Consider the following 20,770-nt stretch of genomic DNA (forward strand, 5'->3'; position numbering starts at 1 on the left):
TCTAAGAATACCCTGGCCATAAGGGCGCTGTGTGCAATATCCTCCAGGGTTTTAAGACCATGCCTTCAAACCAGCATCTTGTTTGTGGTAGATGATGAATCTGCTTTGCTTAGCTGCCCAAAATGTATTCAAGTCATTCACTAACAGGGTTAAGCAAGAATAATTTGTCTTGCTTGTTTGATAAATCAAGAACCCATAAAGAAACAGAGCATTAGAATTCAGTCTTGTTTTCTCCTTTTAATTAATGGTATTTTGCAAAACGCAGTTGAGGAAAAGGGAAACAGGAAGAAACTAGATCCTTGTCATGAGAAATCTGTAGTCAGACTTTAAAACAAACACCTGTCAAGCAAGCGTTAAATGAGGAGAGTCGCAATGGAATTTAGATTAAAAAATAACTGAGTTACTATGATAAAACTTAATTTTGGCGAGCTGATCTTCAGATCAAAGTTAAAGGTCTAGGTTCAAAGCCACCTGATTTGAGATTGGGTGGAGAAGCACAACACTAGATGACTTCTTTTTGTAGCTTGAATTCTCCCTTGAGACAAGAAGGGCTGTTCTTGACGGAGTAGTGTGAAGGGCTGGGAATATGAGATCTGTAAAACAAATTGAAGTTCCTAGAATGAAACGAGTCTTGCTGGAGACTGAAGGGCCAGGATCAAGTTTCATGTTGGGCTTGTGGCTGGAAGAGAGCTGGTAGAATCTTGCATGAAACTTTCTGACAAAGTTTTAGTTGTAATTGGGCAGAATTCAAGGCTTTAGTTTCATGAACCCTGGAAGCACTGAATGTGCACCATGCCCTGTAACTCTTTGCTTCCAATTGCTTGTCCTTGTTCTGTCCCTTGTGCTGAAAGAAGCACATGTGGCAAATCCAGTGGAGAATGGAAGCAGATTAAAGTTATCATTTTTGTCTGTGTTTGGTAGTGGGGATGTTGGAAGGGAGAAGATAATTTAATCTGTTTTAAGTTCTGTTTGTGCACACGTTTGCCCTAAACTGTGAGGTGACAGTGCAAAGCAGGAGTGAAAGAGAAGAGGAGGGCTTTTTTAATTGGGGTTGCTGGTAAACTTTAGTGTAGGAAGTAACTAAACTTTTTTTTTTTTTTTCCTTAGGACGAGTCCAAGCCACCCTACTCTTACGCTCAGCTAATTGTGCAGGCTATCTCTTCAGCACAGGACAGGCAATTAACACTAAGTGGGATCTATGCCCACATTACCAAGCATTACCCATATTACAGAACTGCTGACAAAGGCTGGCAGGTAAGTTTTTGATATGACAAGCTTTTAAACTACTTTGTCAGGTCTTATCTACTTTATAATACATTTATTAAAGATTTGGAGCACTGAGAATAGAGCTGCTTTGACTATTCCCAGAATTAATTTGTTTAACATAAGCTAACTAGTTTGTTTGTGGGTGATTAGTTTTTTGAAATATTTTATAGGGCAATGTAGTGTTACCATTGGGCTGTTTTCTGAAACTCTTCTAGTTCCATAGTCAGCTGTCTTTCATATTTGTTTATTTTTTTATTTTTCCACGTCCTTCCTATGGGTAACTCCCCTGCCCAGATACTTGCCTGAATTTTGCATAATCCTGCACGTTGTCTTTCTTTGGAGTAGTCTGTCCAAGCAGATGTCCAACCTAAAACTGAGATCGTATTTTGAAATCCTAATGTTGCCTTAAATCATCACAGGTGTATTCTTTTCCCCATTTATCTACTGCGTTGCCTAAGTCAGTTTCTGAGTTTTGAATCTCAGAATGGGAACTTGAGGAAACTTGAATCTGTGCCCTCCATGTGGTATTAAAGGAAATCTGACCAGCTTCACTGGAGGGTTTGGATGTAGCTAACACATGCTAAATCAGACGAGAGTGATTACTTGAGGGCTGTTTTCAAAGTCTCAGAAATTTCAGCTCCACCTGCTTTCAGACTTTCTTGGCATCACACCTCTGAAATGGGTGTTGTCATTTGAATATAATACACCAATGCAGCTGAAGAGCCCCTTGCAACTGCTGATTTCATTGTGTTCAACTGGCAGGAGCAGTATGGCTTGGTGCACTTTGAGTACAATTGGAATAAATACATTCTGCCTCCCTGGCTTTTCCCTGCAGTTCTAATTAACTGTGGAATTCATTTCCTGCCATAACCTGCTCGGCAGAGTTGTGCTTTGTGAACCAGTTGCTGCATCCTGCTTCAAAGATAGCTGCGTTTCAGTGGAGGGTGAAGTTGCCTCTTTTTATTTTCCCCAACACAGTGTATAGGCTTTACTTCTGAAGAGCTTGTTTAAGGCTGCTACAAAAGCTCTTCTTTTGTTTTGAAAGTGGAAGAGGAATGAGTTGGTGCATACCTGGGCTTGCTGAGCCTTTCCCCTGGCCCTACAGACAGTGCTACGCCCAGTCAGAGGTGGGCTTTTTCAATGGAGAGGCTGATTAGTCGTGTCAACACCTGGAGAGGCTTACGGTGCTAGACTAGTGCCACATAAATAATGGATTCTTCTCGGAGCTAGATGTTTGAGGGCATGTTGGCTGGCTTGCTTTATGATTACCACGAGATGCAGTGTCCTTTAGGGCATGTTTGGGCACCCCAGTGATCGTTTGCAGGTAAGCAGTTAGCACAGGCTCAGACAGCTTTTTCCGCTTGCCTAGAACAAAGCCTGTCTTGAGAGAGTTCTGATGTGGTTTGCACTGCTTTCCCCCTGCCTCAGAAAAAAGCTCTGCTTTCATTTTTTTTTCCATAGAAAAGCTACCATATTCCAGGACTCCAGATATATTTAAGTGATTGTACAGTACCAAGTAAACACATCTTTCTGCGTAGAAGCTCTGTCTCACTAATTTCCCCAGATTTTCTCTCATGTTTCTCCCGTGACTGTGGAGCTCTGTGAGTTGAGTGACTTGTTCCTGTCTTCAACACCGATTCTGGCAGTATGGATTTTATTTTTCCAAGCTGTGTAGCGAAACCCGTCCGTCTTTGTTACATGTTTCCTCATGGCAAAATAATCATCTTGTTCCTCTGCTTCCTGCAGAATTCCATTCGGCACAACCTCTCCTTGAACCGTTACTTTATTAAAGTCCCACGCTCCCAGGAGGAGCCTGGAAAGGGCTCCTTCTGGCGAATTGACCCTGCCTCTGAAGCCAAGCTAGTAGAGCAAGCGTTTAGAAAACGAAGGCAAAGAGGAGTGTCCTGCTTCCGAACACCTTTTGGGCCTCTCTCCTCCAGGTAACTTTACCTTCCTCTAATCTCTGTGCCAAACTCCTTGCAAAAAAAAACAAACAAAAACTTCATCTGAAGTACAGTGAGCATGCTTCTGTTTATAGTTTTTGAGTGGTTATATAGGTTAGGTAGTCCCAAGGCATAATCTGAAAATTGTTCCGACTTCTTAAGTGTTTACAAAAAAAAAGAAAAGCCAGAACCAAACTAAAAATGCATCAAATACCATATCTGTTTTGGCATCATTTCAAAGAAATTCAAAACGTTTATCAGTGAAGTAAATGTTTTCAGATGCCAGCCTTTCATTTCAGGAAAGCTGTGTTTATATGTGGATTAGATCACAGTGGGAATACTTTTTGTGTTATTTAAAGCACTCTCCTATAGGGAGCATCACATTGATCGTCAGCGTGAGCAGCGAAACATTGGGGGGGGGGATGTTCTGTGTAACTGCTGCAGTCAGCAGTGCAGCTGCAAAGAGGAGCTGCACGCAGTGACAGCCTTCTCTGAGCCCTGTAGCTGTGGGACCAGGACTTGCCATATACACCGCTATCTGGAGCAGGTTCATGTAGCATTCCTCCCACACCTCGCTTCCTTTCTGTCTTTTAAAATGAGGAAGAAGCAGGAGGAGAGATAATTTTTGGCTGATCAGCTTTTCTGTTTGTCATTAAAGAACTGTTGGATTCCTTACAGATTTAGTGGCCACGTGGGACAAGAGATGGGAACCAAGTGGTTGGGTGAGGGAGGCAACAGGGGTAGCAAGTGCTTTGCAAGCATATGTGAGGCCAGACAGACCTTTTATCTACACTGTGTCTTTCTTCCTTAAACACTGAGAAACGTCCTTAGAGAATGCCCTGAAATTATTAAAAAAAAAAAAAAAAACAAAACACAACAACATCTAAACATAAGGCACTTTCAACTTCTCTGTGTGAGTCTTAAAGTGAAATGCTAACTGTGCTCTGAAGGGTCCAGTTTCCTTCAGCAGGGATTAATGTGACTGCACGTGGTGCTAGAGGGTTTTTGGGATCACTGTGTACTCTTCCCAGCAAGACTACAGTGGGTAATGTGGAAGAATGGCTCTCTTTCTCCCTAGAGGATCCTCTGCTGAAGATAATGCTCGGTCTCTGCTGCTGTCTTGTGTTTGAAACACATCTACACCCGCCAATTCTATGTTCTGGTGTTTCAGGAGCGCTCCTGCCTCCCCTACTCACCCTGGCCTGCTGTCCCCTCACTCTAGTGGCCTACAGACTCCAGAGTGCCTGTCACGGGAGGGCTCGCCCATTCCACATGATCACGACTTTGGGTCAAAGTTAGCCTCAGTTCCAGAGTATCGGTATTCACAGAGCGCACCTGGTGAGTAGCTCTCCTTTCACAGCAAGTGACTGTTCGGTTGCACTGAGTGCAGTGCTGGGGACACTGCAGGGATGCTCCTACCAGCCTGCTACAGGAGGATCTGGGGCTCCTTTTTGGCTTTTTTTTACAGACTGATGATGCATGTGCAACTTCAGATCATTTTTCTAACTAGTCTATGTATTAAAGGGCAGGAGGTAAAGGAATGTGTGGACACACACGAGCTAACCTTAAACTAGGTGTCTCTAAGGAACTGACAGTGGAGTAGCCTTGGTAGTGTGTAGCTCACTCATTAATTTGCCAGGCTTTTTGATAAGATCATCTTGTCTATGCAGAGCTCCGTGGTTCTGTGGCCTTGGTAATTTGTTAAGCCTTGGTAAGTACCTGCTTGTCAGCTGTACTGCAAATGGCCTGATGTATAGGGTGTTCCTGTTGAAGTGGGATGGCAAAGCTCCTAATGTAAAGCCTCATATTTTGGGGCATATCGTGGTGTTTGTTCACAAAAATGTGCTCAGATGGCAAGTACTTTTTTATGTTAGTACATAGAAGATTGAAGGTGGCATTTTTGAAGCCTTAACTTGTTTTTTAACCTACCCCCGCACCTTGCTGATGTTGAAGGATTGAGTACTGAAGATGTAGAAGAGTATAAGGAAAATGAGTGGAGGCCATTTTTGCCTCTCCTATTAACGTGTGCTTCTCTTTTCTGTTTAGGATCTCCAGTCAGTGCCCAGCCAGTGATCATGGCTGTTCCTCCCCGGCCATCTACTCTGGTGGCAAAACCAGTTGCGTACATGCCTGCATCAATAGTGACTTCTCAGCAGCCTTCGTGTCACGCAATTCACGTAGTTCAGCAAGCTCCCACTGTTACAATGGTCCGAGTGGTGACCTCCTCTGCAAACTCTGCAAATGGATACATCCTCACAAATCAGGGCACAGCAGGAGGAGCTCATGAAGCTGCAGGAGCGGTGTTGGACTTAGCCGGTGACCACCGAGGTAGCTTTTCCACCTCCCTTGCTACTTCATTGATAAGTCTTGAGCTCGCTTGGAGTGGGGGGGAGTCAAACAGCTGTTTCACTCTGTGGGTGCTTAGCCCTTCTATCACAAGAAGATCTTTTATAAACTTAACAAATAAGAGTTCATCCAGTTGTGTTGCACCAGCAGCAAGACTGGCTACTCTGACTGATGATATATGGGCAGTGGTGCAAAGGTTCTTCCTCTAAGGGAACAAAGAAATGACAAAAACTTTCCCCTACAGCAGTGGCAGGACCATTGGCATTTTTAGTTCTTCACTGGTTATCCTGCTTGAATTTCATTCACATTCTCTAGAAATTCCTGTCTGGATCCCATTCACATTGTTGAAGCACTAACAGTTGCAGCTGCCTGTCACCTGCTCCTTTCTCTCACTCACCAGTTCTTGCTGTCTGTCATTTGTTCTTTCCCTACTTGTCCATTTTATTTCCACTTTTAGTTCCCTGTTTTTCCTTCCTACTCTGAGCTTTCCTTGCTTCTTTCCCTCTTGCTTTCAATCATCCTGCCTGCAAGTCTCAGTTCAGTGCTCATGTTCCATCCAACTCCACTCCCGTTGTCTTCTGATGTTAGCATGGAAGAAGTCTTCCCTCCCTACAGGGTTAATGAATTTGTGCTTCCTGCCTACCTTGTCTGCTTTGAGACCACAGAGCCCCTGGAAAATGAGAGTGGCTCTCTGCTCACGCATGTCCAGCAGGAGGCTGTCCTGCAGCCGTTCCATACCTGCTGAATTGAACCTTTTTACTTGTCCTGGGAAGTGAGATAGGCAGCCAAATGCTCTAAGTTATTTCTCTGCAGGATTTCAGCCCTATTTATTTATTCATTATTTTTTAGTTAGTCTGTCCTTTATTATTTATTCCCTTCTGGTTTCTTCCCATACTCCATAGCTGGCGAAAGCTTGTGACTGTGCGGAGACCTTGTAAATCAACCTACGCACAGGCCTGACAGCAAGCTGTTGCAGACAATGCCTGGGGCATTGTTTGGGATCTTAAATGGCTTCTGCTGCTGTGTGGTGTCAGAGTCAGGCCAATTGGCTTGCAATTGTGAATATCTCATAGCTTACTTTTGTAGTGGCTGCTGTCCATATCACAGCTGTAATGTACAAATAAGGGAGTCAGTGTCCGTTTAGGACGAAGGGTCAAATTTATGGTCTTTATTTTCAGCTGGATGGCTTATGCTCTAATAAAAAATGTTCTTAATATGCATAGAGTATATACACAGAATTTAGTGTTTTCAAAAATTCATCCCTAAACTTCTGCTGTGCTTCAGAATAAGCATTTCAGAGGGACTGATATTCTCTATTCTTATGTCCCTGGTTGCAGTGTTCTTCCTCTAATGAGCAGGGTGAGTGAATTGTTACCTTCTCAGAGCTGACTGTGCTGTATGAATCAGCCCACAGAAAATGTGTGTTTAGAACCTGATCCTGCCTGAAGTGTTCTGGGCAGTTTTCACAGGGCTCTAGGAATCCTCTGAGCTCCTTGGAGCCCAAATATGTTACTTTTGTGACTAAGCTGCCTTAGCCTGAGAAGCAATGCTTTCCACTCCCACTCTGTAAACCTTGTAAGACACATCAAAGACAAGTAACTTTGTGGTGCTGAGGTACTCACACATCTGTAAGCCTGGGGTAGGTATTAGTACTAAAACGTTAATGAGAAGAAAGCCTGCTCCTAAACCAGCAGGGTGGTAATGGTGGTTGTCTGTTCTTCTCTCCAAGCAGGCATGGATGAAAAGCCAACGATTGCATTTGCTGCAATACCCACAGCCAGCCGTGTTATTCAGACAGTTGCCAGTCAAATGGCACAGGGTGTTCCGGGACAGACGGTCACGATCCTTCAGCAGGCAGCTCCAGTGGCCATCGGGCAGCACCAACTCCCCGTGCGGGCAGTCACCCAGAACGGGAAACATGCTGTCCCCACCAACAGCATCACGGGCAGTGCTTACGGTAGGCTCTGTTTTGATTGCTCTCTGAGCTTTCCAGTTCAGTTGTAAAGTTGTGTCTTTATCTTCTTAGCTATGCAAGTTATTCTGTGTGTTCAATTCCACAGGTTATAAATTGTGCAACTTCTGTGGCTGTAAACATCAGTGGTAGATACCCTTCTGCCCACTGGTTTGCTCAGTTCTCCTTGATGGGAAAGTTCTGCTATCTGCCATTGTTGCTGAAAAGTCTGGTCTCTCTCCTTGTCCTTGGCTCTGCATGTATTACTGCTTATACCTTTGGGAGTTACTTGTTGAAAGCGTTCTTGATTCTTGCGTTGAGTCTGCTTTATCATTTGTTTTCCTCTGACAAACAGCATTTGCTTTCAGCATGCTAAATAATAAAATTTCAGTGGTGCTCTTTAGATCTTGTGAAATATGACTCCTTAGAGTATTAAGAAAATAACATACTTTCCCATCTTAAGGTCTTAGAGCCTGAGAGAAATAAGATCTATTTCATCAGGTGAATGAATGTAGGATTGTTTATATACAGGATGTGTTGTAGTCATTTGTCAACCCTGATTTTTAAAATCTCATACTAGCTATGTCTTGGCAGCCTCTTCTTATGCTTGCTCAGCACCTCTGGTTTGTGCAGTTAAGGATGATGACTTAGGGTGGTAATATCCCAGCTTCTTACTGCCCTCCTCAAGAGATGCTAAGTACCTCTACTGTCCCAGGCTGGTGCTTACAGGGAGTTTGAAATGAAGGACATTGAGGTTTTGATGGTATTCTTAAAGCAAAGTAGGAGCATTTCTACCGAATTTTCTGATATTTGTATTTGCATTATCACCTGGCTTGCAATTTGAATTGCAAGAATCTTATTGGAGCGATGAAAAATTGTCAGTGATAAGTTTTTTTATGCATCAAAGATATTTAATAAATCAAATAGGTGCAGTTGCTGTTACCCTACAGTAGTGTTTGTGTAATGTAATGTTTTTTGTTTTTTTACATGAAGATACTCTGATCTTACCAATTTTTTGGTAGCACTCTCTTAACATTGAAAGTATTCCAGGTGCATCCAAGTTGGGTGGTTTTCTTTTTTTTTTTTTTTTGTGTGTGTGTGATAAGTAGTGAATTTTCTAGTTGACAAAATGGAGCCTGAGTCTCTTGACTCTTCTGTATGAAGTTAACTTCTATTCAGCTGCAAGGTTTAGGTTCTTTATCAGTAACTAAATAGTAATTGATGTCTGACCTCATCCTTACTCTGTTTCTTTCCTTCATCCCCTTGATACTGCATAGCCTCCTTCCCATGCCTTGGTAGAAGTTGCTGGGCTTTGAGGGCCTTTGTTCTGTTTCCATTGTTTGTTTATCTTAGGACTTCTTTTTTGATGCAGTTAGCAGCGAGCACACATTAATGTTTTGTCATTCCATCCTCTGCAAATCAGTCTGGAGGGCAGAGGATGTACTGTCTCCTGAGTCCCCTTTGGCTGCTTCTCCTATTGATGCAGAGTCCAAAAACTGCATGTGTTTTGTTTTTCAAGCGGTGGTGTGTGCCAAAGCCAGTGTGTAAGCACATTCTTTGTCTGGAACAAGGAATTGTAGACATTTTTACTCAGGGTTGCTACTTAAACCTTCTTTATTTTCTCACAACGTCTATTAATGGGAGGGTGAGAGATTTTTGTCAGTACTAAAATACAAGACTGGGAGCCAGAAATTCTTAAATTTGAATTCCAGTTCTGATGGAAACCCGTTTGATTGTCTGGGGTAAGCTGTTAAACCTTTCTGCCCCTTTTACAAGTGAGATGTCAATACAGTCAATATTTGCATTGTAATCCAGTGTCCCAACGGGCTGGCTGTTCCTACTGTGCAAGCTTTGCCCCAGGTTGTGTTTTTCTTTTTTGGCAGTCTCAGAGGGGCTGAAGAGGGCCCTCCAAAACAAAGGTGCAGCACAGAGATGCAGCTTGCAAAAAGCTAATTGTAGGTGGTGTGAGGGCTACCTCTCCAAGAAGCGTGCTGTAGTTTTAGCAGAGGTTTGGTTCTCCTCATCTGGAGAAGAATGCTTAGCTGGCAATGCCTTGTTTGACAGTGGATAGAAAGGATGAAGTTCTCCTTTGACAGAGAACAGTTTCCCAGTTTGGTAAATTTGGACAGAGCTAAGATTGCTGTGGGCTTTACAAAATGGATTTGAACACTACAGTTGAGTCCGTGCCCAGGTGTTGCGTTTGATTGTGGTGTTTTCTTGTTTCCTGGAACGGCAAACACATGTGTTACTTGTCACATTAATTCTCTTTTCTTTCTTTTGTCCTTCTTGCCAGCTCTTACAAATCCATTGCAGCTTCTTGCAGCCCAGGCCAGCTCGTCCACTCCTGTTGTAGTCAGCCGGGTATGTGAGACAGGGACCGAAGAAACAGCAGCAGCTTCCCGAAGTCAAGACAGCAGTGAACCTGAAGTCAAAAGACCCCGGATAGAAGAGTCCAGTGGAGCAGTCCCAGCCCAAACTGGAGTCATCACATCCACAGTGCCACAAGGACAGGCAACCAGTGAATGAAGAACCGGTGGGAGGAGCTGGAGTGGTGCGGGGTGGGCATGGGATGGCAGCAGCCCCTAAAGCAGCTTTCAAAGAAAACAAACCACAACTGTAACAGCTCTAAACATAGCAAATAAAGAGCTCTTTTTAAAGTCAGATTTTTATAAATGGGAGGCCAACAGTTGTTAGAATCACAAGGTGCCAAAAAGAAAAGAATGGAAAACCCCTCCCAAGAACCCATACCTGGAACTCTGTTCTGTCTTTACATATGGGATACTTTTCCTTTTTTCTTCTTTTTTTTTTTAAAGATTCAAAAAAATACAGACAACTGATTGTATGACTGCTGGGATTTTTTTAAACTGTCTTTTCCCCTTTTGGCTCCAAGGGGATGGTATTTGCAGTTCAGCATCTAGAGGAATGTAACACAAATACAGTCTGCTCCCTGGAAAGAAAACTCCTCATTTTCTATGCCTTAATACTGCGCTTCTCAGAGCTTTGAAACATAGGACCATTTTTAAAAGGCCAGCTAAGGCAATCAAATACTGAAAGATGGGTGCAGTATCTCACAATAACAGCATTAAAGAAACATGGTACCAAGCTTAAAGAAAAAGGCAAATGATCTTTTTTTTTTTTCCTAAAACAGAAAAATTCTGAGTATGAATGAATGTTTATTTATGTGGGGATTCAGGGGGAAGAGTTAAAGGGCTCAACCACCTGGATTTCCAGATGCAATTTCTCTGCATTCCCTCTGAGGGAGAATAAGATGACAGAGGAACTGTGTTAATTTGGTTCCTGTAAAGATATTAAAGGGTTTTGTACCTTCAGTGATTTCTTACAATGATTCATCACTTGTTCTGGACAACAGCCGAAGTATCTCGATGTCTGAGGATTGCGTGGGGAAGGGTGTCTCCAAAAGGTTGCGTGTGTATTTTTACTTTTTCTGTAATCACTTACTGTGCTGGAGCACCAGGGTTTGTTCCAAATAGCACTGCAGATCAGAGGCATTCCCACTGTCTCAGTAAACCTGAGAAAATGTCAGTTGGTAACTGCATTAACGCGGTCTGCTTTCACCCTCTGTTGGTAGTGTGGTCCTCAACGAGATGGATGATGTCCAGGAGGCCAGAGGTGGGTTAGAAATCTGTCCCTGACCCTCTCCTGTGGCTGGAAGAGGCTAACAGCAAGGCTCCTGTGTTATTCCTCTGAGAGGGAGGTTAAGGGCTATCATGAGAGGCAGCAGAGTTCATACGGTATTTAATACCAATTCTCTGAGTGTGTGGAGACCAAGGCAAAAAGACCTTTTATTTTCCATGTGGCAAAAGTCATTGGAGGTCTTAAACAGGTTTTCCAAAAGGAATTCAGAGGTTTCCTTTCATTCCTCTGCTCCCTCTCCTCTCCTGTCTCTCCTACCCTGAGGACTGTTTGGGTTGGCCAGTGGAAGGAGGCTTTTACTTAAAGTGTGTTCCAGGCTCTTCATGTACAAGTACATCTCATGGGTAAAGCAGACTTGGGTCACTTTCACCATGTGGAGGAGTTGAGTTTGTGTAACACTTTGGGACTGGCAAAGAAATCAACTTCTGCATAGCTGCAGCTAACCCCTGTGGCTTTACACCTGTGTGTGATTCCTTTGGCTGGCTTGTCTTTGGCAACACAGCAGAGATCTTAGAAAATGTTCCAGCTTTGTTAATGGCAAAAGTGACAACAGGGCTGGGGTATGTCCTCGGTAGGTTATCCCTCTACCTGTGCTGATACGTTGTCGGGTTACTGTCTTGCAGGATTGGACAATGCTGTCACAGAGCAGAGAGACGAGCCCACTGCATAAACATTTGGCAAGATTTCCCCAATATGCAGTAAATTATGCTTCCAGTTTGTCCTTAGGGATTAAGGGGTAAAGCACAACACATTAATGTCTTCTAAAATTTGGGGAGGGGGAGAAAATCCACAAGGTAACAGCTGGCATCACTTCGAGGTTTCCTTTCTGTTTGCCAAATCCTACTCAATAGTTAAGTCCTAGCACTGGAATAAAACCTAAGTGTGTTTTATTCTCAAGCCAATTGTTTTGTGAGAAATATTTCCGAAAGAAGGAAAGAATTTCTTGGTCTTGTGATTCGCGGTTACAGTCTATGGTTACAGACACACAAAGCATTCAGGACAGTTCATTCATCTACAGCGAGGCCTTCATAATTTAGGCGTGTGCCTTTAGTGACACGTTATTAGATTGGATTTTAGTACCTTGAAATCATTTCTCTGAAGGAGGATTGTTACAGACCACAAAGTAATTGAAGCAGGCTGGTTTCCAGCTGTCACGTTTCCCGCTAGGAAAGCGAGGTGCAGCACAGTGGAAAAAGCACATGGATGTGTCCTGTGCTTTCTGTAGCTTTCTCAAAGCCAGAATTCAATAAAACAGACTTCAAGGAAGAACAAACGAGTGAGAGTGCAGCATAGCTTATCTGTGATTAATCGTTCCTTTTGGATGAATGCTGTTTTAGATCCAGGCACGCCTCTGAAACCGCCCCGAGGCGAGGGAGCTTTCCTGCAGCAGTCTTTGGTTTTCCAGGACGTTAGGTGAGTCAGCACAGGATGAGCAACCAGCAGAATGCTGTTCAGGGTGTGAGGCTGCCAAAGTTTGGGGGAATATCTTTACTGCTTCTCTTCTTTTGGAAAGTCTAAGTAATTAGGACCTAAACTATTCAACACCAGAGGAATACATCAGCTGAACCATGGTGTTTCCATAAACCAGCTGCTACTTTATAGATACCTCTCAAGTCTGTCCTCAGGTTGACTGTATAGATTTGCCTCCTCGGTATTTCAGAACAGAGTAATGCTTCCTCAGTCTTCCTTCTGTGGCTTAGTGCCTGGTGGCTAAAATGCAGGTTTGCGATAAGCAAATAGCTCTGATCTGCTCGCCCATTCTTCTTGAGGTGCCTGGAACCCATCAGTTCATCCTATCGGGATTTTTTTCTTTATCAGTCTGGCGCATTCCACTGCTACGGTAGAAAGCAGTCGTGCCACTTGATTATTTTTTCTTTTTTTTTTTTTTTGTAGGCTTGCCTATATGTAGTCTTATATCACTGCCTGATATTAGATAAAATATCAGTTCTTACAAAAATCCTGCTGAGAGCTGCGGGAAAAAATGTTTGTTCTCATCTGCAGCACAGGAGGGATGGCACATCGTATTTCAGGCTTCCAGATGAATTGTTTCAACACACTGCTCAGTCTGGATAGCAGCGTGCTTAGAAAAAACAGACCAGACAAGAAGAGCCTCAGACAGTGGCAAATCATAAAAATGAGTTTGAATCTTTTGGCTTGTTCTTGAATCACAGAATAGTTTGGGATCTCTGGAGATCATTTTGAGTAGATAAGTTTTTGGCCTCTTTTAAATGCCTTTGCAGTCCTTTAAAATACAGGGTAATATATGTACACACCAATTAACGTTTGCTGATATTTTTAAAAACTTTTTTGAGCTCATAGTTGAAAATAAAAATGTTAGCTGGAACAGGCGGACATCGAAATGCACTGTATCAGCAAATCTTAGCAGTTTGTGGATGGAAGTATGAGGTGACAGAAGTTCCCAGAAGTTCCAGGAGCAGCTGCCATTTAAATAATCCTCCCTCGCCCTGAGGATTGCATTCAGTATCGTGACCAAAAGACTAGATAAGCCCTGCTTAACGGGGTGGGAGCATGGGGGTGGAATTGCTGTCAGTGTCTAGGATTCAAGCAGGAGGTTTTGGGCTACTCCCTTCGCTTCTCCAAGCCATCTCTCTTCAGCTCGATGTCGTTCCTGCTTCACTTTTACTCGACTTGGTTCTTCTCTGATTAAATCCAGTGCAATTTGAAGGTTATCTTGAAAAACAAGTGACTTTTTCTGCACGAGTGTGTTTGCGTGCAGCTCCATCCCAGTGTGCTGTCGTCTGATTTCCCTCCTCATCAGCGCTCTGTTCACAGAACTGTGATGATGTGGGGATGGGTTTTCCTTGCAAGAAAGACAGTGTTGTCTCCCCAGGGAAACCATTAGAATCTTCTTAAGAAAAGTTGAATTGAAAAATTTTCATCTTCTGTTTCTAATTGATTATTGGTACCATCAAATGCCGTGCTGAGGTGAAAATCCTAAACAGAGTCTCTGGTTTGAAATTTCTGTTTCCATTTTGCTTCTTTTTCGTGGCGCTGCTCTTCCTCATATATCCTGATTCCCCAGGCTTTCAACTCTGAGCACTGCAGAGGAATGAAAATTAATGTGATGGTAGAGTTCGGCTTTCAGCTACAGAGAAAATGCTGCCTTAATGGTTATATGCAGTAGTGGGGTCGTATTAAATCAATTCTCTAACTTTTTTGTCTAAGGAGTTGCATCTCGTGTCCTCAATTAATTGACTGTGGGAGGTTTGATGGGGAGAGTAGTAGGAGGTTTCAGTGCATCTTCTGCTATCTGTATAACAAAGGTCAAGGCATGTGGAATATTTAACCTGCCATAACTTGGACATGGGAAGACCTTAAAATTGGGTTCACAAAATGTGAATTCTCTGTTCACCGTGCCTTTTTTTTTTTTTTTCCAAGGCAATGACAGAGAGTTTTACTTTGATTGTGGTCAGTTTATAGCAAGTTTTGTTCCCTCAGTTAGCAGAAGCTGAATGCAGTTGTTCTTGGTTTTATTCGGCTGAATTCCTTAGTCATTGTTTTGTCTTGTCTTTGTCTCTTGTGATACAGGAAGTTTTCCACAGTGATAACACAGTGCTGGACCCAGAAATGAGTTTTTATAGTGATAACACAGCACAGTGCTGAACACAGAAATGAAGTTCTTGATTAGCTCATATATTCTTTTCTACTCCTCCTTCTTCCCATATCCCTCCTTCCCCCTTACAATTAATGCTGTCGCCTGTAGCATACACAGTCATTTTTATCCACTAGCAGGAGCAGCACCTTGCATTAAATTCTGCCCAAGGACTTGTGGATGAAAATACCTGTGGGGATACATAGGACTTGAATTGAATAAGGTCACCCTAACTTAATTTTCATGATGTATTTTAGAAATGTTACTGTTGGAGACAGCCAAGGAGAGGAGTGTTGGGCACTCTTCACTGTTCAGGAGAGTGTTTTTGGAACTATGTTAAAGCTTTGTAAGAGAGGAGAAATAGTTAAATAACCTGATGCCTTCACAGTGTTTCTGCAGTCAATGCCATGGTCAGGCTCCAGATTTTTTGAGGGGAATAAACTTGGTTTTGCACGTGTCTCAGACATCTGTCTTGTGTACTTAGAACTGTCATTCAGAGTTTACTTCCACATTTTTCCCCTTTTTTTTTTTAGTAGGGAAATACCTGCAGTAAAATAAAACTGGAAGCACTAAAGGCTAGGGAACTGTGTGTAAGCAAGTGAGGGTGGCTGGCCTGAGCTTTCGTGCAGTGATGTATGAAGGATGCTCATTGCATCCCTGCATCGCTGCCTCTGTATCACTGCACACCTCTGAGAAGAGCCTGGCTCTGCCTTCTCAGCATCTTCCAAATAGGTGATTGACATCAGTAAGGTTCCCTTCTCTCTTGCTTTCTCCTCCAAAGGCTGAACCAACCTGGTCGGTTCATAATAATATAATTCTATTCATAATAAGATAATTCTATTCCAACGTGGATCTTACCTTGAGCTTCTACACTGATGCACAATTTCACAGGTTTGCTAATCCTGCTGCTAGTAGTTGTACTTGGGCATTAAGAAGGAATTTCTAAAGGAACACGACTTGGTTTCATGACTTTGTCCTTGCCTCACACTGAGCTTTTAAGGTTGCAAATGCCATCCTGCAGCAAATGATCCGTCTTCCCTTGTCAGCCAGTCTCTTGGGCAAGCTCCTGCTTCTGCTCCCTATCCCGGTTTTCCCTCTGTACTTGTAGTTGTTTCTATCAACTCTGGAGTCCTTTAAAGTTAATGCAATTGCTTGAAGGTCTGCATCTGGCGAGAAGCTGCGTGTTAGGTTGCAGTTACACAACAGATTGTTCAGTCGTGTAACTTCTTGTTTCCTTCTGGGTAAAAATTATGCCAAAGCTGCTATTACTGTAGCATACACTACTGCCATAAAGCGTAGCTTACCATGGAGCCAGCTGTGCTGTGGAAAACAGTCGTACTACAATGTCATTGGGGTTTGTGGAACTGATGAGGCTGGGAAGTGATGTCTTCTTGCAGTTTGGTCGGGACCTGATCAAAATGTAGCTGTGGCTTTGTGCTGGAGCATCCCCTCGCTGCGGCTGCCTAGCAGCTGCTGAGCTGTGATTAGTTAGCTCAGCAAACTGTCTCTCTGCCGGGTGGGTTATTTGCAGGACAGTGCATGTGTTTGGGCACACACGTGGGTATATGCACATAAAGTAATATGATATGGTGGAAAATAGCTAGCTGTGATGGTGGGCTTTCTCTGGTAGCTTGTTTTTCATGGGGAAGTAATAAAGCAGTGAGCATTTCGCTTTGGACTGAGCAAGACATTTGGACAAAATACTAGGTTTTCTTGGAGCACTATTGGTTAGATTCCAAATTTTTAATCAACTTGATATTTAACCTTTTGATACCTTTTATATTCACAAACACTGAATTAAATCCATCAGAACGTATGGCTGGTCCTCTCCTTACGTGTCACTTTAAGCTGCAGAGGGTTGTTGTGCCACATCTACCCCTTCACTCTCGAGGTAGAAAAACCATTGGCAATTAATTCATGGGTGGCAGCTAAGGTAGAAACCCTTTTAATATTTTTTTCAGAGAATATGAAATTAGATCTGTGTAAACATAAAATTTATATTTATTAATGTGTGTGTGTGAGTGTGTAAATATAGATATATAAATGGTCCATGACTATTTCTTTCTCTTAAATGGTACTTTACACAGACTTTTTATACAATATGTTAGTAAATTCCCGCACCAGACACTGATTCTAAAAGAACGATGTTCCTATTTTTGTAACAGATGTGGGCAGCCTGTAGAAGCAGCTTTTCTTCAGCGGTTGCTTTCATTCCTCTCACAGAGCAGAAGAGATGATGTGGTACTTGCATCTTCCTCGTGCAGGAGCCCTGCTTCTGGCTTTGTCGTGCTTTCAGCAACCCCAGTCTGTGCTGCTTTTCTGGCAAGAAAATCCCCAAAATGGCACTAATGAAAGCTGGAAGCCTTTCTAGTCTCATATTATCTCTAGATGCGGTATCAGGGAGCTCTTTACAGATTCTGCTCTGTAAGTAATGGGACCTTATTGCAACAGAGGAAATTGATGGAGGGTCCGTGGGGATGCTGTGAGGTTGAGGAATTCCTCCCTGTCTGTCCGTCTGTCAGGTGGATAAGCTAGCACTGGTGCACTGAGAAAGAGTTTCTTTTCCTCCATGGTGAGATTATTCTCCTTTTGCAATACTTTTCTCTCTTTATGTGGTGCATGAGGTGTGTGTATACCCTTAAAAGCAAATATGTAAGGTTTTTCTAATGTTCACATTCACAGAGAGTGAATTTTACCTTACCGGTCAAATTTCAGTCCTGGTTTAACTCCCTGCATTTTGACCTACTTGGGCCTTTTGAGAACTATTCTTAAAACAGATCATCCTTGGTTTCCTAACCCTTAGGGCTCTTACAGAAGTAGCAGTTCCTTTGTAAGGCCCTGAGTGAATGCTTTGCCTCGGTTTCTCCTTACTTTCTGGTGGTTGGGCTTAGATATGTAAGGGAGAATAGGATATTAAGGTGATTAGGAAGAGTAACCAGAATAAGGGCATAGAAAGGAAACGGCTTTCCTCCTCAGCAGAAAAACAAATGCCCTTGCAAAAAACAGATTTCCCCTAGTATTGGATTCTTTGTCTGCCACTGGATTAAGGAATGCACCCAATGCCCCAGACCTTGGCACCCTTGCCAAGATCAAGACCCTTATTCTCGCTTCTACCCCACTCAGTTTCATTTAAAGCAGTCCAAAAGAGAGCCTTCTCTAAAGCTAAGGGCAATGTTGAGGAGAAACGTCTGTTAGCTAAAGAAAAATGAGATTTAAATGGAGCAGAAAAAGTGACATTTCCTTCTGTTTCACTGCCTTGCTGCTAAAAGTCTGGTGCAGAAGATCCTGATGTTCTGCTGATCTATGTGCTGCTCCTCGGATGTGGACAGGCTGCTAAGTAGGCAGGTTGGTTCTGTAGCAAATGGCTTGCTGTAAGCCTAAACTCAGTTTATTCCTCCCCTCCCTGGTGGTCTTAAAGTGAGGGGAACCAGAGTATTGTTTGTAAGATCTTTTTAATGGAGAAAAAAAAAAAAAAAAAGAAAAAAAAAAAAAAAAGTATTCAAATGTACTAATATGGAATGGTTTTAAAATACAAAAATCTTACAAGACAGTAGGTTGTCTTGGTTTCTGGACGTGCTGTTTGTACCGTGATGAGGCTGGCCGTGTCCAGCCTGCCAACCTCTGCGTAGCTGAGAAATGTGCTCAAGAGTCTGCAGCTATCCAAAGAACTGTTACCCAAAGGACTATCAAAAGCTGTTTTAAGATGAATCAAAAGATACACAAGCAACGGATGGTAAAGCTGGAAGTCCTGGTCAGATTCTGCAATGTTTGCTTTAAAGAAGAAAAAAAAAAAAGGCAAAACAATCAAGAATTGGAGTCTTCACCTGTTCTGTGCGAATGCATTCCCACCGAGTCCTCCAGGGAAGGCTGCAGTGAGACAAGGACCTGGAATACCTCAGTGGTTTGACGGACTTGTTGACTGGTTTTGCTACGGAGATGGAGAGGCAAACCTTACCCCCTCTCCTAGATTTGGCACTTAATTTAAGGAATCGTGTGATGGGGCAGGCTAAAGCCATGCTTGCATTTCAGTTCATGGTTTTGCCTGTACAAGACACCTCCAACAGTTGTTGTTTTTTTTACAGCCGATATCAAAAGTATTTTTTGTGACTTGTTTTCATTATCAGTGCTTTTTGCAAAGCAGGTGCGTATCCCAAAGGGGGAAGCTCCAGCTGGGGCAGTGGATGTGAAGTTCGTCTTTACCAGCCACGTTACAGCACTGCTCCTGGGAGATGCTGAACCACATGGGCAGACCCTGGCTCGTGTGAGGGGGTCAGCTGCATCCCAGCGGTGCTGAGACGGCGAATACAAGCATCCAAGGAGCAGGACCTGCATTTTCGCATCAAATGGGATACAGTGGTTATGTTTTTGTTTTTGTTTTTTTAATATGGAGCCATACTTTTTTTTAAAGTAATTTGAGATCTGAATGTGATTTCTAATGTATCAAGAACGTTAATATTTTAAAGCTATAACAAAGTTTTAAATTTCTACTATTTTTTTTTTCATTTATTTTAACTGTTCTGTTCTGTTACCTTAATTTTGATGTATGTGGTTGGGGAGTGTTGCTTCTCCTCTTAGCATTTGTTTCTATAACCAGAAATAAAATTATATATGAAAGAGAAGAGACCCTGAAATAGCTTGCTGCTTTTGAGTGACAGACTTGCATGCTTACAGTCTAGTACTGAAGGGGGGGGTTAAGATTCCTGCAGCAGTCGGTGGTCAAGCCTGGCACCTTCTCACAATGAACCTCATGCAGTTGATCCTTCTGGACACAGCACTGTCTTAACAAGTTGTGGTTGGCTTCAAATGAAATGCAAACCTTCGTAATAATGCAAAGCCAGTGATTTTGGCAGCTCGCTATTCCACTCTGACTGAGCAAGCAGGTATTTTTTCCTATAGCAGATTTTATTAGGAGAGAGTAATCTTGCATGTTTTCCCCTCCATTACCTTCATTGAATCATGTAGGAGGGAAGTGTGTGTTTGGACAAGTAGCTGGATTTCGGAGTTTACAGATATCTGTACAAGTGTTTGAGATACATAATCCTCCCTTTGGGGATTATAAACCATTCCTCAAACTCTAGGTTTCATTTCATCAGGAACCGAAACATAGCGGTATTTTGAAAGGTAAACTACTTTGGTATATTTGCCTGGAATTGATAATAATTGTTTTGTTCATGTATATAAAGACAAAATATTTCTGTATCCACTCTACCAAGGTTAAATAGTTACCTTTGTCCTCCCTTGTCTTTGTGAAGGAGGTAGAATTTAAGTTCTTGGTTTATTTGACTAATGAAACACATTCTGAGTTCCAACATTGAATAGGATTTTTTTAAGACCACAGTTGACATAAAGTAGCTGCGTATGACTTAACATTTCCAAATGCTTAAAACAGAAATGTTTGCTGTGGAGCAAAGATATTCACCCGGAGTCTTTTTTTTTTTTTTTTTTTTTGGCATCTTAAAATTGTCCTTTCATCTTTGGCTCCCTGTGCACATCAGGCATGTTTCCTAATGCAGCCAGAGGAGAAGGCGTTTGGGAAAATCTGAATCTTCTGCTTGCCTCCCCTCTGTGCGTCAGCCTGCTGCCTCTAATAGCTTTGACTGCTAACAGCTGGGATGATGGATGCTGCTGCTGCCGCTTCTGAGGGCGAATGGGAGCTGATGCTTTGGTGGCTAATTGCCAAGGCACACTGTTAATGAACTTTTATGCTGGGGGAACCGTAGGGCAGAGAAGTACCAGAGGGCAACGCGCCAAGCTGCCTGGCGCAGCGTCCTCTCCTCCCCACAGGCTGATGCAGAGCGCTGCAGTAAGAGCTTCAGGCTTATTAGCAGTCAGGAGGAAAGACGTGTCTAATGGGGAAATGTTAATGCCTTTTAACCTTTTGGAAGCTGTGGAGACCACCTGCCGAGCAGCTATTTATATCATCTCTTGCCCTTTTTGGAGAGCATCGTTTTTGAATGGGTCACAGAAAAGGCTGATGGCATCTTCTGCTGTCACGCT

The 20,770-nt window shown here is 42.8% G+C and overlaps 1 protein-coding gene across 3 annotated transcripts in view; it reads left to right on the forward strand.

Annotated features, from left to right (window-relative positions):
• Positions 1-19,392, forward strand: part of FOXK1 (forkhead box K1) — a 55,239-nt gene extending 35,847 nt beyond the window's left edge. For 2 of the 3 annotated variants that reach the window (XM_068699750.1, XM_068699752.1), the window contains exons 4-9: positions 1,108-1,254; positions 3,013-3,206; positions 4,381-4,547; positions 5,256-5,537; positions 7,285-7,512; positions 9,800-19,392. In XM_068699750.1, the coding sequence (XP_068555851.1) occupies positions 1,108-1,254; positions 3,013-3,206; positions 4,381-4,547; positions 5,256-5,537; positions 7,285-7,512; positions 9,800-10,032 (1,251 nt within the window). In that variant the 3' untranslated portion in view covers positions 10,033-19,392. The remainder of the gene's footprint in view (positions 1-1,107; positions 1,255-3,012; positions 3,207-4,380; positions 4,548-5,255; positions 5,538-7,284; positions 7,513-9,799) is intronic. The other variant, XM_068699751.1, reaches the window with a different exon arrangement.
• The last annotated feature ends 1,378 nt before the right edge of the window (positions 19,393-20,770 follow it).

The sequence above is a fragment of the Anas acuta genome, chromosome 15, assembly GCF_963932015.1.
Source record: "Anas acuta chromosome 15, bAnaAcu1.1, whole genome shotgun sequence".
Taxonomy (NCBI): domain Eukaryota; kingdom Metazoa; phylum Chordata; class Aves; order Anseriformes; family Anatidae; genus Anas; species Anas acuta.